Genomic DNA, 18,365 nt, shown 5'->3' on the forward strand with positions numbered 1-18,365 from the left:
CTTTTACCTCCATCAATCTTCTTGTTAACTCTCAACCTGCTTGGCTGTCCTGCTGAAGAGGAGCATCACCACAGCATGACACTGCCAACCTCATGTGCTGCTATGTCAGGGATCAGCAACCTTTACAACTCCAAGTGTCTTACTTTGCTTTTGGTTCAGCACAATATGGCTCTTTAAACTGAAGCTGCTTGTTCTTGTAATGCTTACTGAAGAAATCTTTAGATTTTTCAGTTAATAAAAAAATAAGTTTTGTTTTTAGGTTTAATTTGAGCTGGACAATAAATCAATAACAGCAATTATTGGGATGAACACATGATCAATGTCAGCAGAAAATACGTCCAATAGAACTCCAATCCAGAACTGCACAGCATTCTGGGGGATGTAGGCAGAGGAGAGGCTTTAGCCGATTCATTTCTCAAGGTCAGCTAAGCAAGCTTGATGGCATCAACTAACGGCACAGAGTGAAAAAAGAAAAGAGTAAAACAGCTGGAGAGGTCACATGATCAGATTGGTGGTATTTCAGATATTAAAACCAAAACAAGTTTAATACATTCAGTTTCCATATACTTTTGCAACCTTTTTACAAGTATATTCCTTTAATTCTTAGTCATTCTTTGTAAAATATTTGTAATGAAAACATATATAGGTTTTCATGGTAAACAGATTCAACAGAGCTCTGAAAAATGTTCAGAGCATCTTTCAGAACATCTTGTGATTTGTGTGAGTTGTGATTTCAGGAAAAAATCACGACTTTCTTCCTGACCTGTCTGTGTGTTAACCTGCAAACTAACTAGATGACCTCTGAAAGAGAAGATAGATATTTTTTAGAAAGCATTTTTGGGACGTGTTATAAATAGAGGGGTTGACCTTTTGACTTGCTAGCTGTTAGCCATTAGCCTTTCTCTGCTGCAGACACTTCTCAAGCCTTGTGGTTCCTTTGCTTTTCTTTCCCTCACATCATTTCGAGCTAAAATCTCTCCAAAAACGATTGTGACACATTCTTCTAAAGAATTATGCTCGTTAGCTTTTTTTTTTACTTCTTTTTATTTTTTCTTGAGTTCTTGTTCTACAGGACGTACCCAGCATTCACAACGAAGGCAGACAATAGTTTCCACAGAAGCCTTGAATTTGTCTTTTTATGGTACTACACCACTTTAGCTGCAGCTCCATCATCCACTATGTCCCTCTAATGGAGGAGCATACCTGTTGCTGATGTTTTTATTGCGTGGGCTACGAAAAGCTGCCTGTTGATGGTATTTTGTCTACTGAGATGAATCACATTAAAAACATGCGTGTGAGAGAAGGAGTCACCAGAAAGAAGGTGTCGTATCCACGCTGAATGAGATCCGCACTGCCGGCACTTTCCACACCAGAGTCATTCGCCACGGTTGATTTACTCCATGTGTCTGTGTGCTCAGAGTTGCAATTTCCAGCAAGTAATCACAGCACCCCCAAGAGGGAGACAGGTGCCGTGCACTCCAAAGAACAAAGATTCACCTTCTCATTTCAGCTCTCTCATGTCTTCACAGACTCCTCTTCTGCTGCTCTCAGACAAGTGCAGATAAGGGACACTTGCTTTATTCCCAAGTGTTGGAAAGGTAGTGCTACTGCAGACCTGGAAGCAGAGCAGCGGAGATTAGAGGGATTGCTGTTTACTGCTTTTCCTTTGCGGTGCGTTCAGGGAATTCACAGCCAGTGGAGGAGAGTTCCAGGCTGAGGCTGACAGTGACACATGGCCGCTTCCCAGATTTAGGAACGACACTTCTTGGAGTCCCGACAGAGACGAGCCCGGGCTGAAACTAATTCCGCTTATTGTAGCCGGGCAGTCTGAGTTTTGCTGTGCGCTCCTTCCTGCGTATCCCTCTATGAACTGAGTCTGACACATCCATAAGAATGATGGAGTGGCTCAGCTGTCTCTGTCACCGTAGTGCAAAGAAAGAAAAGAGAAAAAAAAGGGAATGGAGAGGTTTGATGAAACGTGCCTGACTGTGTGTTTCAGAGCCGACCATCATCACCACGCAGCCCACAACGCTGGACATCACTGTCGGGGAGAGCGTGGTCCTGCCCTGTCAGGTGAGCCACGACCCATCTCTGGAGCTCAAGTTCACCTGGTTCTTCAATGAGCAACTCATCCACTTTGGGAGCAACGGCGGATTCTTCGAAAAAGTTGGAGGCGTAAGTCCACAATCTGTCTTTGATTGTTTGAGTGGGCAGTATGGACTTCAGGCTGTATCACGATATTTGATGGTGCTACTGTGAAAACGATAAAAGTGGTGATAATAAATAGTTATTAGATCTTTTTTTTTTAGCTGTGACTGTGTGTCACACTCACACAAATAGTTTCCTTGAAAAATATTCCTGTTTGTAATGTGCTTGTCTAGTCACATAAAGAAGTGTAACTTGTACCACTAAGCTGCACACTGTAACTGTATTATAAAATGTATTGGTATTTATTGATGATTTATTGAACAAGCAATGGAAACACAGTAAAACTATCAGTCCTAAGGACAGTTTTGGAGTTTAATTGGAATTTTATTGTAACAACAATAACTCAAATCTCATATCATGATAAGAAATTTATCACGATAATTGATAAACAATACAATAAATGCCCACCTCTACTTTTAAGAAAGAATGTAATTCTTATGATCACAAATAACTTAAGCTTCAGATTACTGTATCAGTAACCCAGTGAGTGTTGATAGAGAAAGAAGTTTTCCTTTCTCCTCCCTGCAAAGTTCTGTTCCCACATGCCTGCATTCCTCCATGCTAATAGCTAGTTTTTAGCTAGCTAGCATCTCCCCACTGTTTGTTAGATAAAGTGCTAATCAAGAACACAAAGCTCCCTGAGGTTTCTGGAAGAATCCTCGTTTTATTGGCTCCCCTGTGCTCTGACAGGAGCCCAGGACATAAAAGATATTGATTTATTTTTTTCCCCAGCTGCCTTCAGAGACTTCAATGAATAAAGGTTGAGAGGTGACTCCGAAGATTCATTGGTCCATTCACTGCTTCCTTTAGCAGGACCGTAATAAATTCAGCTGCAGTGCAGAGGGAATGTTTGTATCAAGTATATTATTTATGGACAGAAAATTGCTGCCTCTGGCTAATTTTAAAATGAAATTTACATACTCACCCTGCAAACACTCGCAGTGGACACTTTACAAAGGTCTCCAACTCACAGCTCATCAAAACAGTGGCATTTTCTTTTCTGTATGTAGCAAATAAGTTCAAGGTTTCTTTATCTACGCCCAGTTTGAGAAATAAAGAAAAACTTAAAACACATTCGCCTTGCTTTTTAGTTTCTGTAATAATTTTAGGTTTCTTGGAGCGTGCTTTAAAGTCTCGGCACCTTAATAAATGGCTCTTCATCTCCACTTACATTGATTAAGCCCTTGGCCACTCCTCTGAATTCCCACCATTATTGTGCCACAGCTTTCAGCCATCTTCTATTTATTACTCAACCTGCTCAGCTCCACTCTGATGAAATGATAATGTAGGAGTGGGAATAGTAATTAGAGACAGAATGAAAGGCTCTCTTAAAGAACTAAGAAGCAGACCAGCCATTAGGCTGCTCATATAACATTCTACAGTCCAAATAAGACTGCTAGAGGAAGTGCATTTCTGTAATTACGCAGATGAAGTAAATGCACAGAGCGGCACTCCCATGTCCCATTTGGAAAGTAAGAGGAGAGAGGCCCCATGTGTGGATTTATAGATTTATTTTTCAGGACACACACACAAGTATGAAATGAGCTTTCTTCCTGAGGCCGGTGCTGTCAGGGGTTGTTTTTGTTGTTGTATTTTTGTTTAATTTCAGTAGTTGCAGGATTACAGCCATGCTTATGGAGGTGTGTCTGCTTTTTGTGTGTGCGCTAAATGACAGCAGCACTCGGCGGGGGACATTATGATTCGGAACATCCAGCTGGGGCACGCAGGGAAGTACACATGCGCCGTGCAGACCAAGGTGGACAGCATCTCCATAGCAGTGGACCTGGTTGTCCGAGGTAAGTTGGGGAATATGGACTTAAATTGTTTCACAGTATTTGGCTGAACTGTTGTGGTAACAATAAATGTGCTAAATATTTATTAGATCTTTTTTTTAGGAAGCTTAATTAAGAAATTAAATTAAAATGAATGAATAAACTTGTTCATGCGATAAGTCATTAAAAGTCATTGCAGGGGCGGATGTAAACTGTTATACATCAGTTAAACAGTTATACATTCATATATAGTTTTGAATTATATATTCATAATTTGTCCATGGTGCTTGCACTCATCATCTACCAGCCAATCAGAGGAGACGTCGGCATTTTATTCAGGCGTTGGAGCGACAAGCCCCGCCTACTTTGGAGTGACTGAATGTGGCATTTTGGGGAATCACAGTTGGTGACACACATTGAAAACACTAAAACAAGCCGTCATCCTCCTACAAGTTCTTTATCTCTTTATCTTTTCCACTAGTAGTAACACCCGGCTGTTGATCACGTGACTTCTTTGAGCAATATTATTTTCGTAATTTCAATTTGTGCAGATCTATGGATGATGGAAATGCAGGGAGCATGTCATAGCAACTATAGCTTTACAATTCTATAAGAACTGTAGCGCTATTCTTAAATTGTGGGAAATAAAGCATTCCCATTTCTAATAATACCTTTTTAGACACCAGTCACATGAAGAAGTGTGATTTCTACAAGTAGACTGAATGTTAAATTTTATTGATATTTATTGATGCTTTTGTTGAACAAACAGTCGAGAAAATAGCAAAACCAACAATCCTGACAATACGGACAGTTTTTAGGGGGGAGGAGGGGGACAAAGGGGGTTAGACATTATTCATTATTTCAACGATTAATCAAAACTCTCATAATGATAAGAAATTATTTGCAATAAATGAGATAATAATATAAATTATTGTATGATGTAAAATCAACTTTTGTTGAGCTTTACATCATGTCATAATGTTCTTCCCTCATCAAAAACATTTGTAAAGCACATAATATTGCCCTTTTAACCCCCTTCAGACTTTGTTAAATAGTTTAATTATGCATGGTTTATCCACTAATAAAGAAGTAAAGTATTGGCAAGTTTAAGATTCTCTGTTCAAGACTTAAAGAAAATTTACAATCTAATTAGAGCGAACGTCTCCCAAAGGGTTCACGCTGAACTGACTTTGCTGCCATTGCCGCCGGTGCTAAAACCTCCCATCTTTCTGACTCCTCCCGATTTACATTTCCTTACCCACATCTCCCCTCTTCTCTGTCTCTCTCTATATATCGTTATCTCCCTGCCTGACTACGGCATCCATCAGGTCCCCCAGGCCCCCCCACCAGCATCCAAGTAGAAGAAATCACAGATACCACGGCCTCTCTGTCCTGGAGGCCCGGTCCCGATAATCACAGTCCAATTACGGCGTACACCATCCAGGCCAGGACACCGTTCTCCCTGGGGTGGCAGGCTGTCACCACAGGTAAGCTCTCTCCAACCAGCCGTGGCCTCCTCCAGTCCTGACGAGGGCTCTGCTCGTGGTTTCTGCTCGGCCCTGGGAAAATATTAGAGGTGTAATTTCCTGCTCCGGCACCAAATGGCGCACTATGGTTGCCGGGATCATTGACCGCTGTATTATTGGACTCCTGGGAGCCCTGAAACATGGATCTCTTCCTGATGAAAAAGCATGTTGCCAAGGCTGTAATATGATAGTGTAGTTATATAGCACATTCTTTTAATGGGACCCTTACTATTCATGCATTATTGGTATAATGTGCTTTTATCCTACACCTTATACCCTCCTTTATTGATAGATTTTTTTTTGCACATGATGGACTCTGAGTATCTGAGATACTCTTCCTGGACTCTTGGATCTGCAGTCCCTCATTCATATATTAAAGAACAAGTTGAACACTAGGTGGAGAAAGATATTGTTACCTTTAATGCACTCATCTCTATTTGCACAAAATATGCTGTGTCTTGTGGTAATTGCACACATTTAACACAGATCTTACGAAATCATGCTAGATTTTGGGATTACATTTCTGTATAATTTTTCATGTATCTGCAGGATTTATTTGTTCCTCCCACTTCCCAGTTGTGTTTTACTACCTGGTGGTCTGTTCCATAAAATCCACCAAAAAAGCATCTAAGCTTGTGGCTGAAATGTTCCAAGTGGTGTTGATACTTTGCAAAGGTACTTTCAAATCTTAACATACACATAACTGCACACAAAGGCATATAGCAAAGCTGAAACGACTAATCGGATTAATTGTGATGAATTAATTATTGAAATAATAGTCAACTAATTTAAAATTAAACAGGCCATTTGCTGAAAGAACAACCTACTCAAAGCAGTAATTAAGCCAAAACTGTGCAAAAAGTAGATACATTTTGCAATTAAGATTAAAAAACCCTTAGTCTGTAAATCTGTTCTACCCAAAACTACTCAAGTAGCAAAGTTTAGCTTCACCTCAATCAGATTCTGTACAAGAAAATCTCCACTTAATCATCTTTTGCTGTCCATTTATTAATCAGCTAATCCAAAAATTAACCAGCAGATCAGCCCTATGTCGTATTGATGTTAAGTGAAGCAGAAAGGGATGAGCTTTGCACATGTTGTTAGCAGCAGAAGCATCCTTTGGCACAAATGAACAAGCGTAAAGAATTGCTGCTATTGCATTTAGGCATTTTATTTTTTAAAAAAATAATTATTTGATTATTTACATCTTTCTGTGCATTTTCAGTGTTGCATAAAAAAGATTTAAATGTTTAAATGAAAAATCTTTAGAATGTGCCAATTTTCTTTTAGCTCGTTTTAACTGGAGGCCCTCTGTGTTTTCTGCCAGTTCCTGAGGTGGTTGGGGGCCACCAGCTGACCGCTGCTGTAACAGAGCTGAGCCCCTGGGTGGAGTATGAGTTCCGAGTTCTGGCGAGCAACAGAGTCGGGACCGGCGAGCCCAGCAAGCCGTCCAAACAAGCAAGGACAAAGAGCACAAGTATGTTGTGCTTCAGAAAAGTCTGTTTCGGTGTAGGTCTATTAAAACGTGAGAACATGTGGTTTGATAAATTGGACTAAAAGTTATGTATAGGTTTGAGAAATGATCAAAAACGGTTGCAAAAATCAGATGGCAGAAAGCTTTGAAGCAAGCAAATGACTTTCATAATTCCATATTTTTTTAAATTTAAAAAAAAAAAGTGATGCATTTTAAATGCAAACATTTGAATATTGTTGAAAATCTATATATGGACTGACCTTGAAATAAAACCGTAAATACAAGTGGGAATGTTGCGTTTTCAGAACTTTATTGAACTTCTATGAGTATAACCTATTTTAAAAGTCCTTATCATGCAGATGCATGCAGAACATAACCCACCTTTAAAAGCGACTAACTATTTTCCAATGTTTTGCTACTTTTCCTGCATCTTTTATTGTTGCTGGACTCCTCAGCTGAAGGAAGTTGCCGTTGTTTACTGCTTAGAAAAAAAAAACACAGAAAATGTTGAAGTTTTCCTTTAGAGTACCAAGGTGGCTGAGCCGATCTGTTTCCCCCCCACAGCTCCGAAGGTCACACCGGCTAATGTGAGCGGAGGAGGAGGCAGTCGCTCCGAATTAGTCATCACATGGGAGGTAAGCAAGCTCTCTCAGGAACCCTCTCACCCATGGAGGAGGCCGCCAGACGCCATTACTCTCTTTGGGTGCAGGCCCCTGTTTCATTAATAACCAGTGAACGGCCTAATGTATGGCGTTTCATTTTTAAGAACACAGAGGCAATAACTGCAGCTGTCACCCCCAAGGGGGAGAGAAAAATGCTTTTGAGGTTTCAATGAGATAATTAAAGTCATAGTTTGTTCAAAGTCACAACTTTTTGTTTCTAGATAATTTTCCTTTTGTGTCTTGCCTTTGTGTTTTACCAGCTGGCATTCAAATTGCTTCTGTTTATTCAGCACAAAGAATCAGTGCTGATGTTTCCAAACACAAAAGCTCCATTATAGTAAAGCATCTGCTTAACAAAGCTGCCCGTCATCAACCAGGGAAATTCTTTAGGTGTTTTTCCTTTTGACCCGGAAGGAGGAATGAAAAGTTGCTAGACTTAAATTTTGGGGTCTAAAATGAATGGAAGTAAATACAATGTCCTAATATGATCACAAATACAAGCCTGTGGGTATATGTGTTCTTTCTTAGTCATCCTAATCCATTTTGGGCATATTTTCTAACCCTCTGAATAACAATGGGCCTTTGGTGGACCAAATTCCAGTCCTTGATACAGTGGACTACCTTGTTTAGGGTTAAGGTTCATGTTTAGAGGTATGGTGTGAATTAGGTTTTGGCTAAGGTTAGGAACATAATAGTAATGGTTAAGGTGTGGGACAATGTCTGGGTTAGTAATAAATGCAGTTACTAAAGTGAATGGAGTTTAAATCCTCCATTCACTTTGGACCCTACTTGTTGGGTCCAAGTAGGTAACTTAGACCCAAGTTTCCTAATTTGTACATTTACTATCCTTCTGAAGGGCAGTAGGCCTTATGGGGACCAAAGCCAAGTCACAATACATCACACCCCAATTTTTAGGTTATAGTTAGAGGTTTGGTGTGAATTAAGTTCAGGTTATGGCTGGGTTATGCTAACATGTAGAGATAGGCATAAATGGTGTTACTATAATGAATGGACCTCTCTGTAGATTTCTTACAATTTGGGTCTACATGAGTAACTAATATAATTTTGGGAGACATTATTTCATTTCTACCTCTGCATTATTTATAAATCAGGAGTTTGTTTTTTTCTTATATATGTTTCTTTGTACCTATTCAAAAACTCTGGAGGTCCTCTTTGTAAACCACAATATGTATAGTGTAAAAAAAAAGTGTTCAATAAAAATGACAATAATGATTAGTAGTCAATACAAGGTCCTAATATAGAACAGAATAGAATAGAATAGAATAGAATAGAATAGAATAGAATAGAATAGAATAGAATAGAAAATAAACAACAATTTCTGGTGTACTAGCAGCAAAGTAACAGGTAAGTCAAAGCATCCAGATGTACATCAAGGTGAAAAAATATAAAACAGAATGTTGGTAGTTTGCTGAGGAGACCGAGGACGAGCTTGATTCAGTTTGGTAAATGTGAGTTTGTAACAAAATAGTCTCTGACTTGAAAAAGGAGCCAGTAGCACATTAATCAAACAGGAAGATTAAAAGCATCATTAACTCTAATCTAGTTAAATTTACATTCAAATTAACAGTGTTTTACAAATGACAACACTTTGATTTACAGATTTCTTTGCAGTTTAGTTATTAGAAAAAGAAAACAGGACCAAAAATATAATTTTTCCTTTTGTTACTTTAACTGGTTGGCCAGGAGGGTCTGACCTCTTCCTTCATAATGTTTTACCAGAACTCCTCTGAAAGGTCATTTAATTCACTGTTTGTGTTCCTGTTGTTCGATTTTTCCCCCCACTTAGCAGCAAAATGCAATATTGCTCTGTTTTTCAATTGAGAAAATTCCTCTAATTTAAGTTTTGAATTGCTAACCGTCTGTATTATGAAACTAATTGACCTGCCTACATTTGACTCAATCTAAGCAGAATATACAGCTCAAGGTATCGGGTCACCCATCAGATTCCTTAAATTCCGATCCAGTGCCGAGTCACCCACTGATTCTCCAAACATGTCTGAAAGAATGAGCCACTGACAGAAGCTGGGAAGATTCCAGTGTGGTATCATGGCATGAAGCCACATGTGCATTAAGTTAAGATATGAAATTTCTTCTTAACTAAACATTCAACATTTAGAGTAGCAGTATTATAACAAAATTATTGGTATTGTTTTTACAGTGGCAACAACAGTAACTCACCCATTACAAGTGTTTTTTTGTCAACAATTGAAGCAGTTTTGTCTTTATCTGTGACAATAAAAGGCCATAGAGATCAAAACATTTACATGTTGTATTCAAGCAAGAAGTCACAACAATAAAAAGGAACTTATGAAATCATATGTACTGTAAGTGCCACTGAAAGCCAACAAAACTAATGAAATGTTTTAGTTTATCAGAACTGTTACAAAACTATGAAAACTCATCATAATCAAGGAAAAGATTTATTAACACATTGAGAGAACTGATTAACAAATTTTGGATCAAGTGTGTAAAGCTTTTAGTTTTATTTAGATATAATCAATGGAAATCAAAGTATAGAATCTTAGCAGATACAGTATACAGTATAAAATTAAATCCAAAATCCTCTTGCTTAATTTATATATGCTTGTTTGAATACTGCAAATGGAAGAAAAATGAGTCAAACTATAATCTACAATACATAAAAAGATAGGTAAATAAGAATAACAAGAATCTGACAAACATACACAATGGGAGGGAGTCAGAGTAGAGTCTGATGGATGGATGGACACACAACTTAACCACAAACGAACTTAAGGCATCTAAGAAGCCTTTTGGTCTTATGTACATCCTACAGCAAATAAATCTATATTTGACTCACTTATTGAAGTTTTAAAAATGTTTTGTACCTGAATTTCACTGACAAACTCTGGAAGCTGAAAACAAGCTTCCAGGTCATCATAGCTAAACTTAAAGAGTCCTAACACGGAGCCCTGTGGGACACCTCGTGTTTATCATCTCACATTAAAAGTCACTTTATTGGGCGTGCTGTGGTGGCGTAGCAGTTAGCGCGACCCGTATTTGGAGGCCTTGAGTCCTCGACGCGGCCGTCGCGGGTTCAAATCCCGGACCCGACGACATTTGCCACATGTCTTCCCCCCTCTCCTTCCCCATTCCTGTCAGTCTACTGTCATATAAGGGACACTAGAGCCCACAAAAGACCCCCTGGAGGGGTAACAAAAAAAAAAGTCACTTTATTTACAAATTGTATATGCTTGGTAAATTCAGGGTAGTGCAAAGATAAAAGATCTAAATTGAAATACTTTTACACAAAATTATACTAAAAGATACAAATATGACTAAAGGTTCTAAAATACTTTTAGAGCATGAACTTACAAATCATAAAGAGCCCAGAGCCTGTGTTTTCACATAACCTTTCCAAAAATCACATTTTTTTAAAAGTCTGTACCCTTTAGCAGGGTGTAGAGGGTTGGTTTACTTAGCAGAACAAAGTCTGCAGCTCTGAATGTCCAGGTCTTGTTATCAGAGTGGGTCTGAGTTTACCTGATGACGCTGAGTGCTCTGTGCTGTGTAATGGATGTGTGCAGTAAAAGCTCAGGCATGTTCAGCAGGTTACATCTGAAGCCAGGCTCTGCCTTTAAATGACCCCCTCTACTCTCAACCTGTATTTATTTCCAAATCATGCGGAGTAAACAAAGTGAAAGCTTATTAGCCGTGTTTAGAGCGGATGTTCAGATGGGTTGTTGTGTGTTTGCTTGCAGCCTGTTCCAGAGGAGCTGCAGAATGGGCCGGGGTTCGGCTACGTGGTGGCGTTCCGACCTCACGGGGCCACGGGCTGGATGCAGGCCGCCGTGCCGTCCCCAGAGGCGTCCCGATACATCTTTAAAAACGAGAGCATCCAGCCTTTCTCGCCTTTCCATGTAAAGGTCGGCGTTTACAACAACGAGGGGGAGAGTCCGTTTGGACCGGTTACCACCATCTACTCTGCTGAGGAAGGTGTGTACAGGGAGACTCCTTTTACTCAGGCCAATGGAACAGACACAAATCAGGGTTCTTGCTGAATCTCAAAAAGTCTAAAATGTTTATTAAAAAAAACCAAAACATAATATATGGCTTTAAATAGTCTTATGAACACCCAGATTTTCATTCAAGGTCTTAAATTTCATTTTGTCGAGTCTTAATATTTTATTTTTGATCATTCTGGAGAAGCTCCTGTCCTATAACTGGTACCTTTGAAGCTGAACTTGGTGCTAAATGGGATTAGCTCAGACATTCTGTATGTAAGAGGAGTTTGTATGTAGGCCTGCAAAACTGTTGGTTGTTTTAGTACTGAGATAATTTAATCTCTTTTATTTAATAAACTTGGATCTTTTTTCATAACTGAATTGATAACAATAATAAGGTTTCTTTGTTAAAATGTTAATGTGAATCCTTTGTGTTGGTCTTAAATTGCATTTATAATGGTCTTAAAAATTCTTTGAAAGGTCTTAAAACTTACTTAAACCTGCAAGAACCCTGACTAACATCACACATCTCTCTCAAAGCTAGATGTGTGATGTTATTAACCATGACATTGTTCTATTATATGAACAGGAAAAACACTTTGAACTGCTTTCCATACACACTTAGATTCTCTTGTAAGTGCTTGGATGAATAATCCGAGCGGACGCCAAGCTGTGGTCCAGTGAGCTTCAAAATGTTTAACACCTCAAAAATATGGTTAATCAAATCATTTACTGAATTAATCTCTGTTTAATACATGACTCATGGTGATTTGGAACATTCATAATGAATAAATGGGATTTGTGTTTTTTTTTCTTTTTTATTCCTGAAGCTCACTGTGAACCTGCTCAACACATCATCACTTAATAAGTCACAACAAAATAAAACTAAACTATAATAATTTTAAAAAAACTATTATAATCCTGCTGATCACAAGCTACTTTGTAAAGAGTTTAGTTTCTAGATGCTGAAAGCAGGTGGAGAGTGTAACCCTGGTTGTGCTCCAGTTGTAGCTGGAGAAAATGTGGCTCTTTAGTGACTCAGGGAAACTGAATCCTCACACTATACACACTAAAGGTAAAGGTAATTGTATTTATATAGCACGTTTTCAGCAACAAGGCAATACAAAGTGCTTTACAGGATTTAAAAGGAAATACAAACAAAATAACAAACCAAAGGAAAGAGCAACAAAAGAAAAATAATCTAATATTGATCTAAAGTATGTAAACTAGTTGCTACTGTTCAGGGTTACTAAGTATCCTCTGGTCTAATTCCATTTCTGGGTTGGGAGAACAAGAGTCTAAAAAATAGTCTAACAATGTTGATCCTCTGGGCTTCTGGTCTCTGGTTCTAAATAGTGAGTACTCTACAGTCTCTGATAAAATAAGCTAAAGAGTGACTAATCTAATTCTTTTTCTGGGTTAAACGTGAGTACTCCACAGTTTCTAAATAATGATGATGTAGTATTGGTCCAGATAGTGAATATTCCACAGTTTCTAAAAGATGAGCTAAATTCTAAGTTTGTTCTAAATCCTTTTCTAGGTGAAAAGTAACTAGTCACAGTTTCTAAAAAGTAGTAGTATAAAAGTAACTAAGTAGTGAATGTTCCTGTTAAGTATTTCTGGATTCTAAGTTCGTAGTTATTCTAATTCTAATTCTAAATCTGATTCAATTTCTGGGCTGTATAATATTGATCTAAATAGTGATTACTCCACAACTTCTAATATTACTAATAAACTAAAATAATCATTTTCTTAAATAGGGAGTACTACACAGTTTCTAACAAAATAAAATAAAAAAAGAGGAAAGGACACATTAGGGCAAATGGCAACATTCAGACAAAACAAAGGGCAAAACAAAGACATGAGTGAAGGCGGTGACATCACAGGGCCATGAAACCACGGTGCTCAGTCTCCCGGTAGAAGTCCGATAAAGATGTTTTATATCAAGGAATGGATAACAACATCCATTCCTGAGCTGTGGCGCTCAGCTCCACAGCTCCATGGATAACAGGAGGGGGTGAAGTGGGAAGGAGTGTTATGTTTACATATCTTCAAGGAGATTAGAAATATGCTTCCAAGGCAACCTGGGGAAAGCCAATTCAGATACAAAATGTCTTAGGTCGGGTAGATTATAAATTTCAATCTTCCCTAAAGTCTCTCCGATAAATGTCAGTTCCCATTTGTCCAAATTAGTTTGGTCGTTCCACTGACCCGAAACTAGCAACTTCTCCAAGATCGATTCCATTCCATTAGTGAGTTTTTGAGTCCTCAGCTGGGCTGCGAGTCTCAGCAAGACTCACATCCAACTTGCATGTCTGTCCACACCAACAGTCTGAGTGTTCGCTAGTTCGGCCAAGTCAAGTCACAAATTTGTCGATAAGCCAGGAATCCACAAGCTCCAAACAGCACAAATCCTGTAATCAATCCAGGGTGAATCCCACCGGGTGTGTCCCCTCAGGACAAGAGGGGACACACCCTCTAGTCTTCTTGTTGAGAAAATTTGATCAATTGTATTGAGAGACCGGTTGACCAGATCCATAATTTGTAGATTCGGAGGATGTGCAAAGAAAGGCTCCAAAAACTACACACACTACAGCTCTTTCTCTTTCAGCATGTTGACTACTTGACCCCACTTCCATTTTGTTTTAATGTTCCCAATAGAGGAAGGAAGCGGCTTTGAAACTCTTCGGATGTTCCCTCTTCAAAGCTAACCGTCAGTCCTGGACAGTTAGCTTTGAAAAGCTAACTCTGTATATACATATATATATATATACACTGCTCAAAAAAATAAAGGGAACACTTAAACAACACAATATAACTCCAAGTAAATCAAACTTCTGTGAAATCAAACTGTCCACTTAGGAAGCAACACTGATTGACAATCAATTTCACCTGCTGTTGTGCAAATGGAACTTTGTACAGAACAAAATATTCAATGAGAATATTTCTTTCATTCAGATCTAGGATGTGTTATTTGAGTGTTCCCTTCATTTTTTTGAGCAGTGTATATACAGTATATATATATATATTTATATATATATATATATATACATACATATATATAGACATTATTTATGTGATAATTTATAAAAATATCACATAAATAAACATTATTTATTTATGTGATAACTCCAGAGCCTGGCAGAGCTCCCACCAGGATCCGCGCCAAGAGCCTCTCTGCGTCCGAGATGGAAGTGTCGTGGAAGGCTCTGCCCTGGAACGCCAGCAAGCGGCGAGTGCTGGGCTATGAGGTGAGACCCGGCCCGTTGGACATGCGTGTGTGTGTGTGTGTGTGTGTGAGAGCGTGCATACAGCGACCAACACTGCTGAATCTTGTTCTCCTCTATTATTGATGAGCGTTTCAGGCTCCTGCACCTTGGGCATGTGAGATAATAGCTTGCTGCATGCATAATGGTAGAGCCCGGTCCCCAGCCTGTGGGTTTAAGTGTGTTTCTCTTGTTGCTTACCTAAGTAGTGCAACGGGACCTGATTAGAGTAGTGATGCAACACTCTGAGGGACACAGTGTTAGCTTCTAATCCACACAACAAAACAGTTTTAGACAGCAGCTTCAGGCTCACTTTGTTCATGTCTTTTTACTTATTCTCATTGTTGGAGTCAAGGCCATGAAAAAAAATAATTCATTTGTTTGCATGAATTAAAAAAACAATTTAAAGAAATTATTCTTGAGAAACAGTTTGTATTTGTAGCATTTTGAGGCTTGACCAGGAATCCTTTGGTCGCCCTTTATTTGATTGTTTTCCTTTGTTGCACTCTTGTATAAAATATTGTTTTCTAAATGAGATATAATGTTATAAAATTGCTATAATATGTAAACACATGTTTTGATATAAGGGAATATGGAAGAATAGCATAAAGTGGTGGAAATTTTAAAAAGTGTAAGCTTTTTTTATTTTTATTTTTTTTTAGCTTCTCTTTTATCAAACAAGTACATTATCTAAAATGACTGAGTCTTACATTTTGAAACATTGTTTTTTTGTGCATGTGTTTGGGTGTGTATGTGTGACAGCTTCCTATACCCGTCCCATCATGCACACGTGGAGGCCAGTTGGTTGGATTTTATGCCATTTACTGAAATGAGTGGACAACAACACACAAACAGCGCAGTGAGCTTCTCTACTGGTCCACTAGTCACTCTGTGAACACAGCAAAGCGCTGAACAGACTGTGCTATTTACAAATACTTATTACAGTGAGTTTTGACAAAAAGATTTTTTTGACATGATCGTATAGTGGTTTTGATAATACATCTTTAAAATGAATTTAATACAATTTGGTCTTTCTTTTACAAATGAAATAAATTAGAAAAATAAATACAGAGAGCCGTCAAAATTAATTATTAAATTACTTAACAGCATCCTGTGGCAGTTCACAGAAAATAAAGCCGGCCACGTCATGTCGTCATAGAAACAACTAACAAACAAACTGACAGACTGGCAAACATAACTGACCACATAAATTACTGACATTTAATATAACATTATTACCTGAAATGAGTGGACAACAACACACGAACAGCGCAGTGAGCTTCTCTACTGGTCCACTAGTCACTCTGTGTATTGTAAAAAACTCCAAGTTAGCCTTTGAACATACAGAACACAATACTACTCAGAAGAGAACCGGATTAGATGGTTTACCACAGCAGAGCTCTGAACAGACTGTGTGGAATTTTCGGTTTCCCTTCGTATTTACAGGCAACCAGTAGGGGGCGCCAAAAGCCACCCATCACAGGACAATTACTAAACATGTTTTAGCAAGAATTTCATTTGTATACCTGAAACCCGTTACATATGTGTTTTTTTAATTGATTTATTCGAAACAAAGAAAGCATCCAAACCACATCCTGTGCTGTGACATGCTGCTGTTTTCAGACCGGTTCACATCTTTCATGCGGTCGAGTTCACATGTCTCTGTTTTCAGTTCGATCTCCGCTGATGCTGTGGCAGCAGAAAGCTTTTAGGGTGCGCTCACCGTCTGCCCCTGCTCTGCCCTGTTTGCCTTTCAGCTCAGGTACTGGAGTAGAAGCGAACGGGAGGAGACGGCCAGCGTGCAAAGAACCTCTGGGAATCAGACGTCCAGCATCATCAGCGGCTTAAGAGGCAGCACGGCGTATCACATCTCAGTGAGGGCCTACAACACGGCCGGAACGGGCCCTCCCAGCACCACCGTCAACGTGACCACCAAAAAACCACGCAAGTACCACACTTAGTTCATCAGCATGAATGTCATGTTCTTTGGCGAAAGTTTTTAGATTTCCAACTAATTTTGTATTTTAAAAATGACATAACTTGACATTACTTTTCCAGACTCAGATTTCCATGTTTTTTGTGGTGCTTTTCTAACATTCTTGACATTTGAATGCAAAAAATGTCTGGAAAAAGTCCATGGATCTATTTTTCTATAATATTTGGTGATAATGATTCCCTAGCAAGTTGTACTTTCATTATACAGTTAATGTGCTTCTGTTGTTCTTAAACATAACAAACAGTGCTAAAATACTAGCAGAGTTAGCTAAAATGTTAGATGCACTAGCGCTAAAGCACTAACGCTAAAGTGCTAACACCAACAGGGTATTTAGAAGAAGTTGAATTTTTGCATCTATTTGTTTATTTAATACCCCTGTAATTTTTTTCTTTGTAACTCACTCACTTGTTTGTGGTTTTCTCAATAAGGTTTCTTGGGGAAAAAAGAGACTATGAGGAGAGGAAATGGAACTGCTTCAGAAACAGTCTTTACAAGTACACAAATGTCTTTAAGAACTCTTAGCCAAGGCGTCAACTCATAGAAACGTTATTTCCAAAACTGGAAAAATACGTTTCAGGGAAGCTAGTTGCGCGAAATGTTAGCAAAAAGACTTTGTAAAAAGGTAACTGGGTTAGGTTAGAGGAATCTAAATTCGCAAATTCAAATATGTGAACCCAATTCCTCACTTAACATTTTTTTAAAAAGCTCAAAAGGATCATGCTACTGATAGGTGGATGTAAATGTCTGACTCACCATGCGCAGTTTAAATGTCATGCCTTTGTTTGAGGAGAATAATGTGGCTTCTTTCCTGGTAGCTCCCAGCCAGCCTCCGGTTAAAGTCATGTGGAACACATCAAACTCCAAGATCATCCTGAACTGGGAGCACGTCAAAGCCCTGGAGAACGAGTCCGAAGTGACCGGTTACAAAGTGAGCACGTCGCTCTTTCATTTCATCAGAAAGTTCTTCCTCTTGCCATGGCGCGCCCAACTCTCCACTTAATCTCATCTGCAGGTGCTCTATAAGAAGAATCGACACAGCCGGCCCAGCGTCATGGAAACCAACACCACCTCGGTGGAGCTCGCTCTTCCCACCGACGAGGACTATATCATCCAGATAAAGCCGTTTGGAGACGGAGGGGACGGCAGCAGCAGCAAGCAGATCACCATCCCCAAGATACCAGGTCAGTAAAGAGCTAGCTACTGCTAGTGCTATCTAGCTAGCTAGTCCCACGTGGCCCATTGGTCGTGTTATTGCCAGAACAGTTTGATCATTGTCTTCTCCAGATGAAGCCAGAGTAGGAAAAATATCTGCTGGAGGAAAAATGACCTCAGGTTAAATGCATCACCTCGCAAAAGTATTTGTATATCTTGAACATTTCCTGACTGTGTCAATGTACAACCATTATTTTGTATCTTTTCACAATATTATTTCATAAACTAATAAGGGTGTTAGAGTGAATGAGGCTAAGTATAAACTT

General features: G+C 38.9%; 1 protein-coding gene across 3 annotated transcripts in view; it reads left to right on the forward strand.

Annotated features, from left to right (window-relative positions):
• Window positions 1-18,365, forward strand: part of LOC102224592 (contactin-4) — a 228,829-nt gene that overhangs the window by 204,786 nt on the left and 5,678 nt on the right. For 2 of the 3 annotated variants that reach the window (XM_023325061.1, XM_023325062.1), the window contains exons 13-22: window positions 2,000-2,175; window positions 3,884-4,004; window positions 5,309-5,467; window positions 6,834-6,983; window positions 7,545-7,615; window positions 11,383-11,617; window positions 14,761-14,876; window positions 16,649-16,835; window positions 17,703-17,815; window positions 17,900-18,068. In XM_023325061.1, the coding sequence (XP_023180829.1) occupies window positions 2,000-2,175; window positions 3,884-4,004; window positions 5,309-5,467; window positions 6,834-6,983; window positions 7,545-7,615; window positions 11,383-11,617; window positions 14,761-14,876; window positions 16,649-16,835; window positions 17,703-17,815; window positions 17,900-18,068 (1,497 nt within the window). The remainder of the gene's footprint in view (window positions 1-1,999; window positions 2,176-3,883; window positions 4,005-5,308; window positions 5,468-6,833; window positions 6,984-7,544; window positions 7,616-11,382; window positions 11,618-14,760; window positions 14,877-16,648; window positions 16,836-17,702; window positions 17,816-17,899; window positions 18,069-18,365) is intronic. The other variant, XM_023325063.1, reaches the window with a different exon arrangement.

The sequence above is a fragment of the Xiphophorus maculatus genome, chromosome 20 (assembly GCF_002775205.1).
Source record: "Xiphophorus maculatus strain JP 163 A chromosome 20, X_maculatus-5.0-male, whole genome shotgun sequence".
NCBI classification, from domain to species: Eukaryota; Metazoa; Chordata; class Actinopteri; order Cyprinodontiformes; family Poeciliidae; genus Xiphophorus; species Xiphophorus maculatus.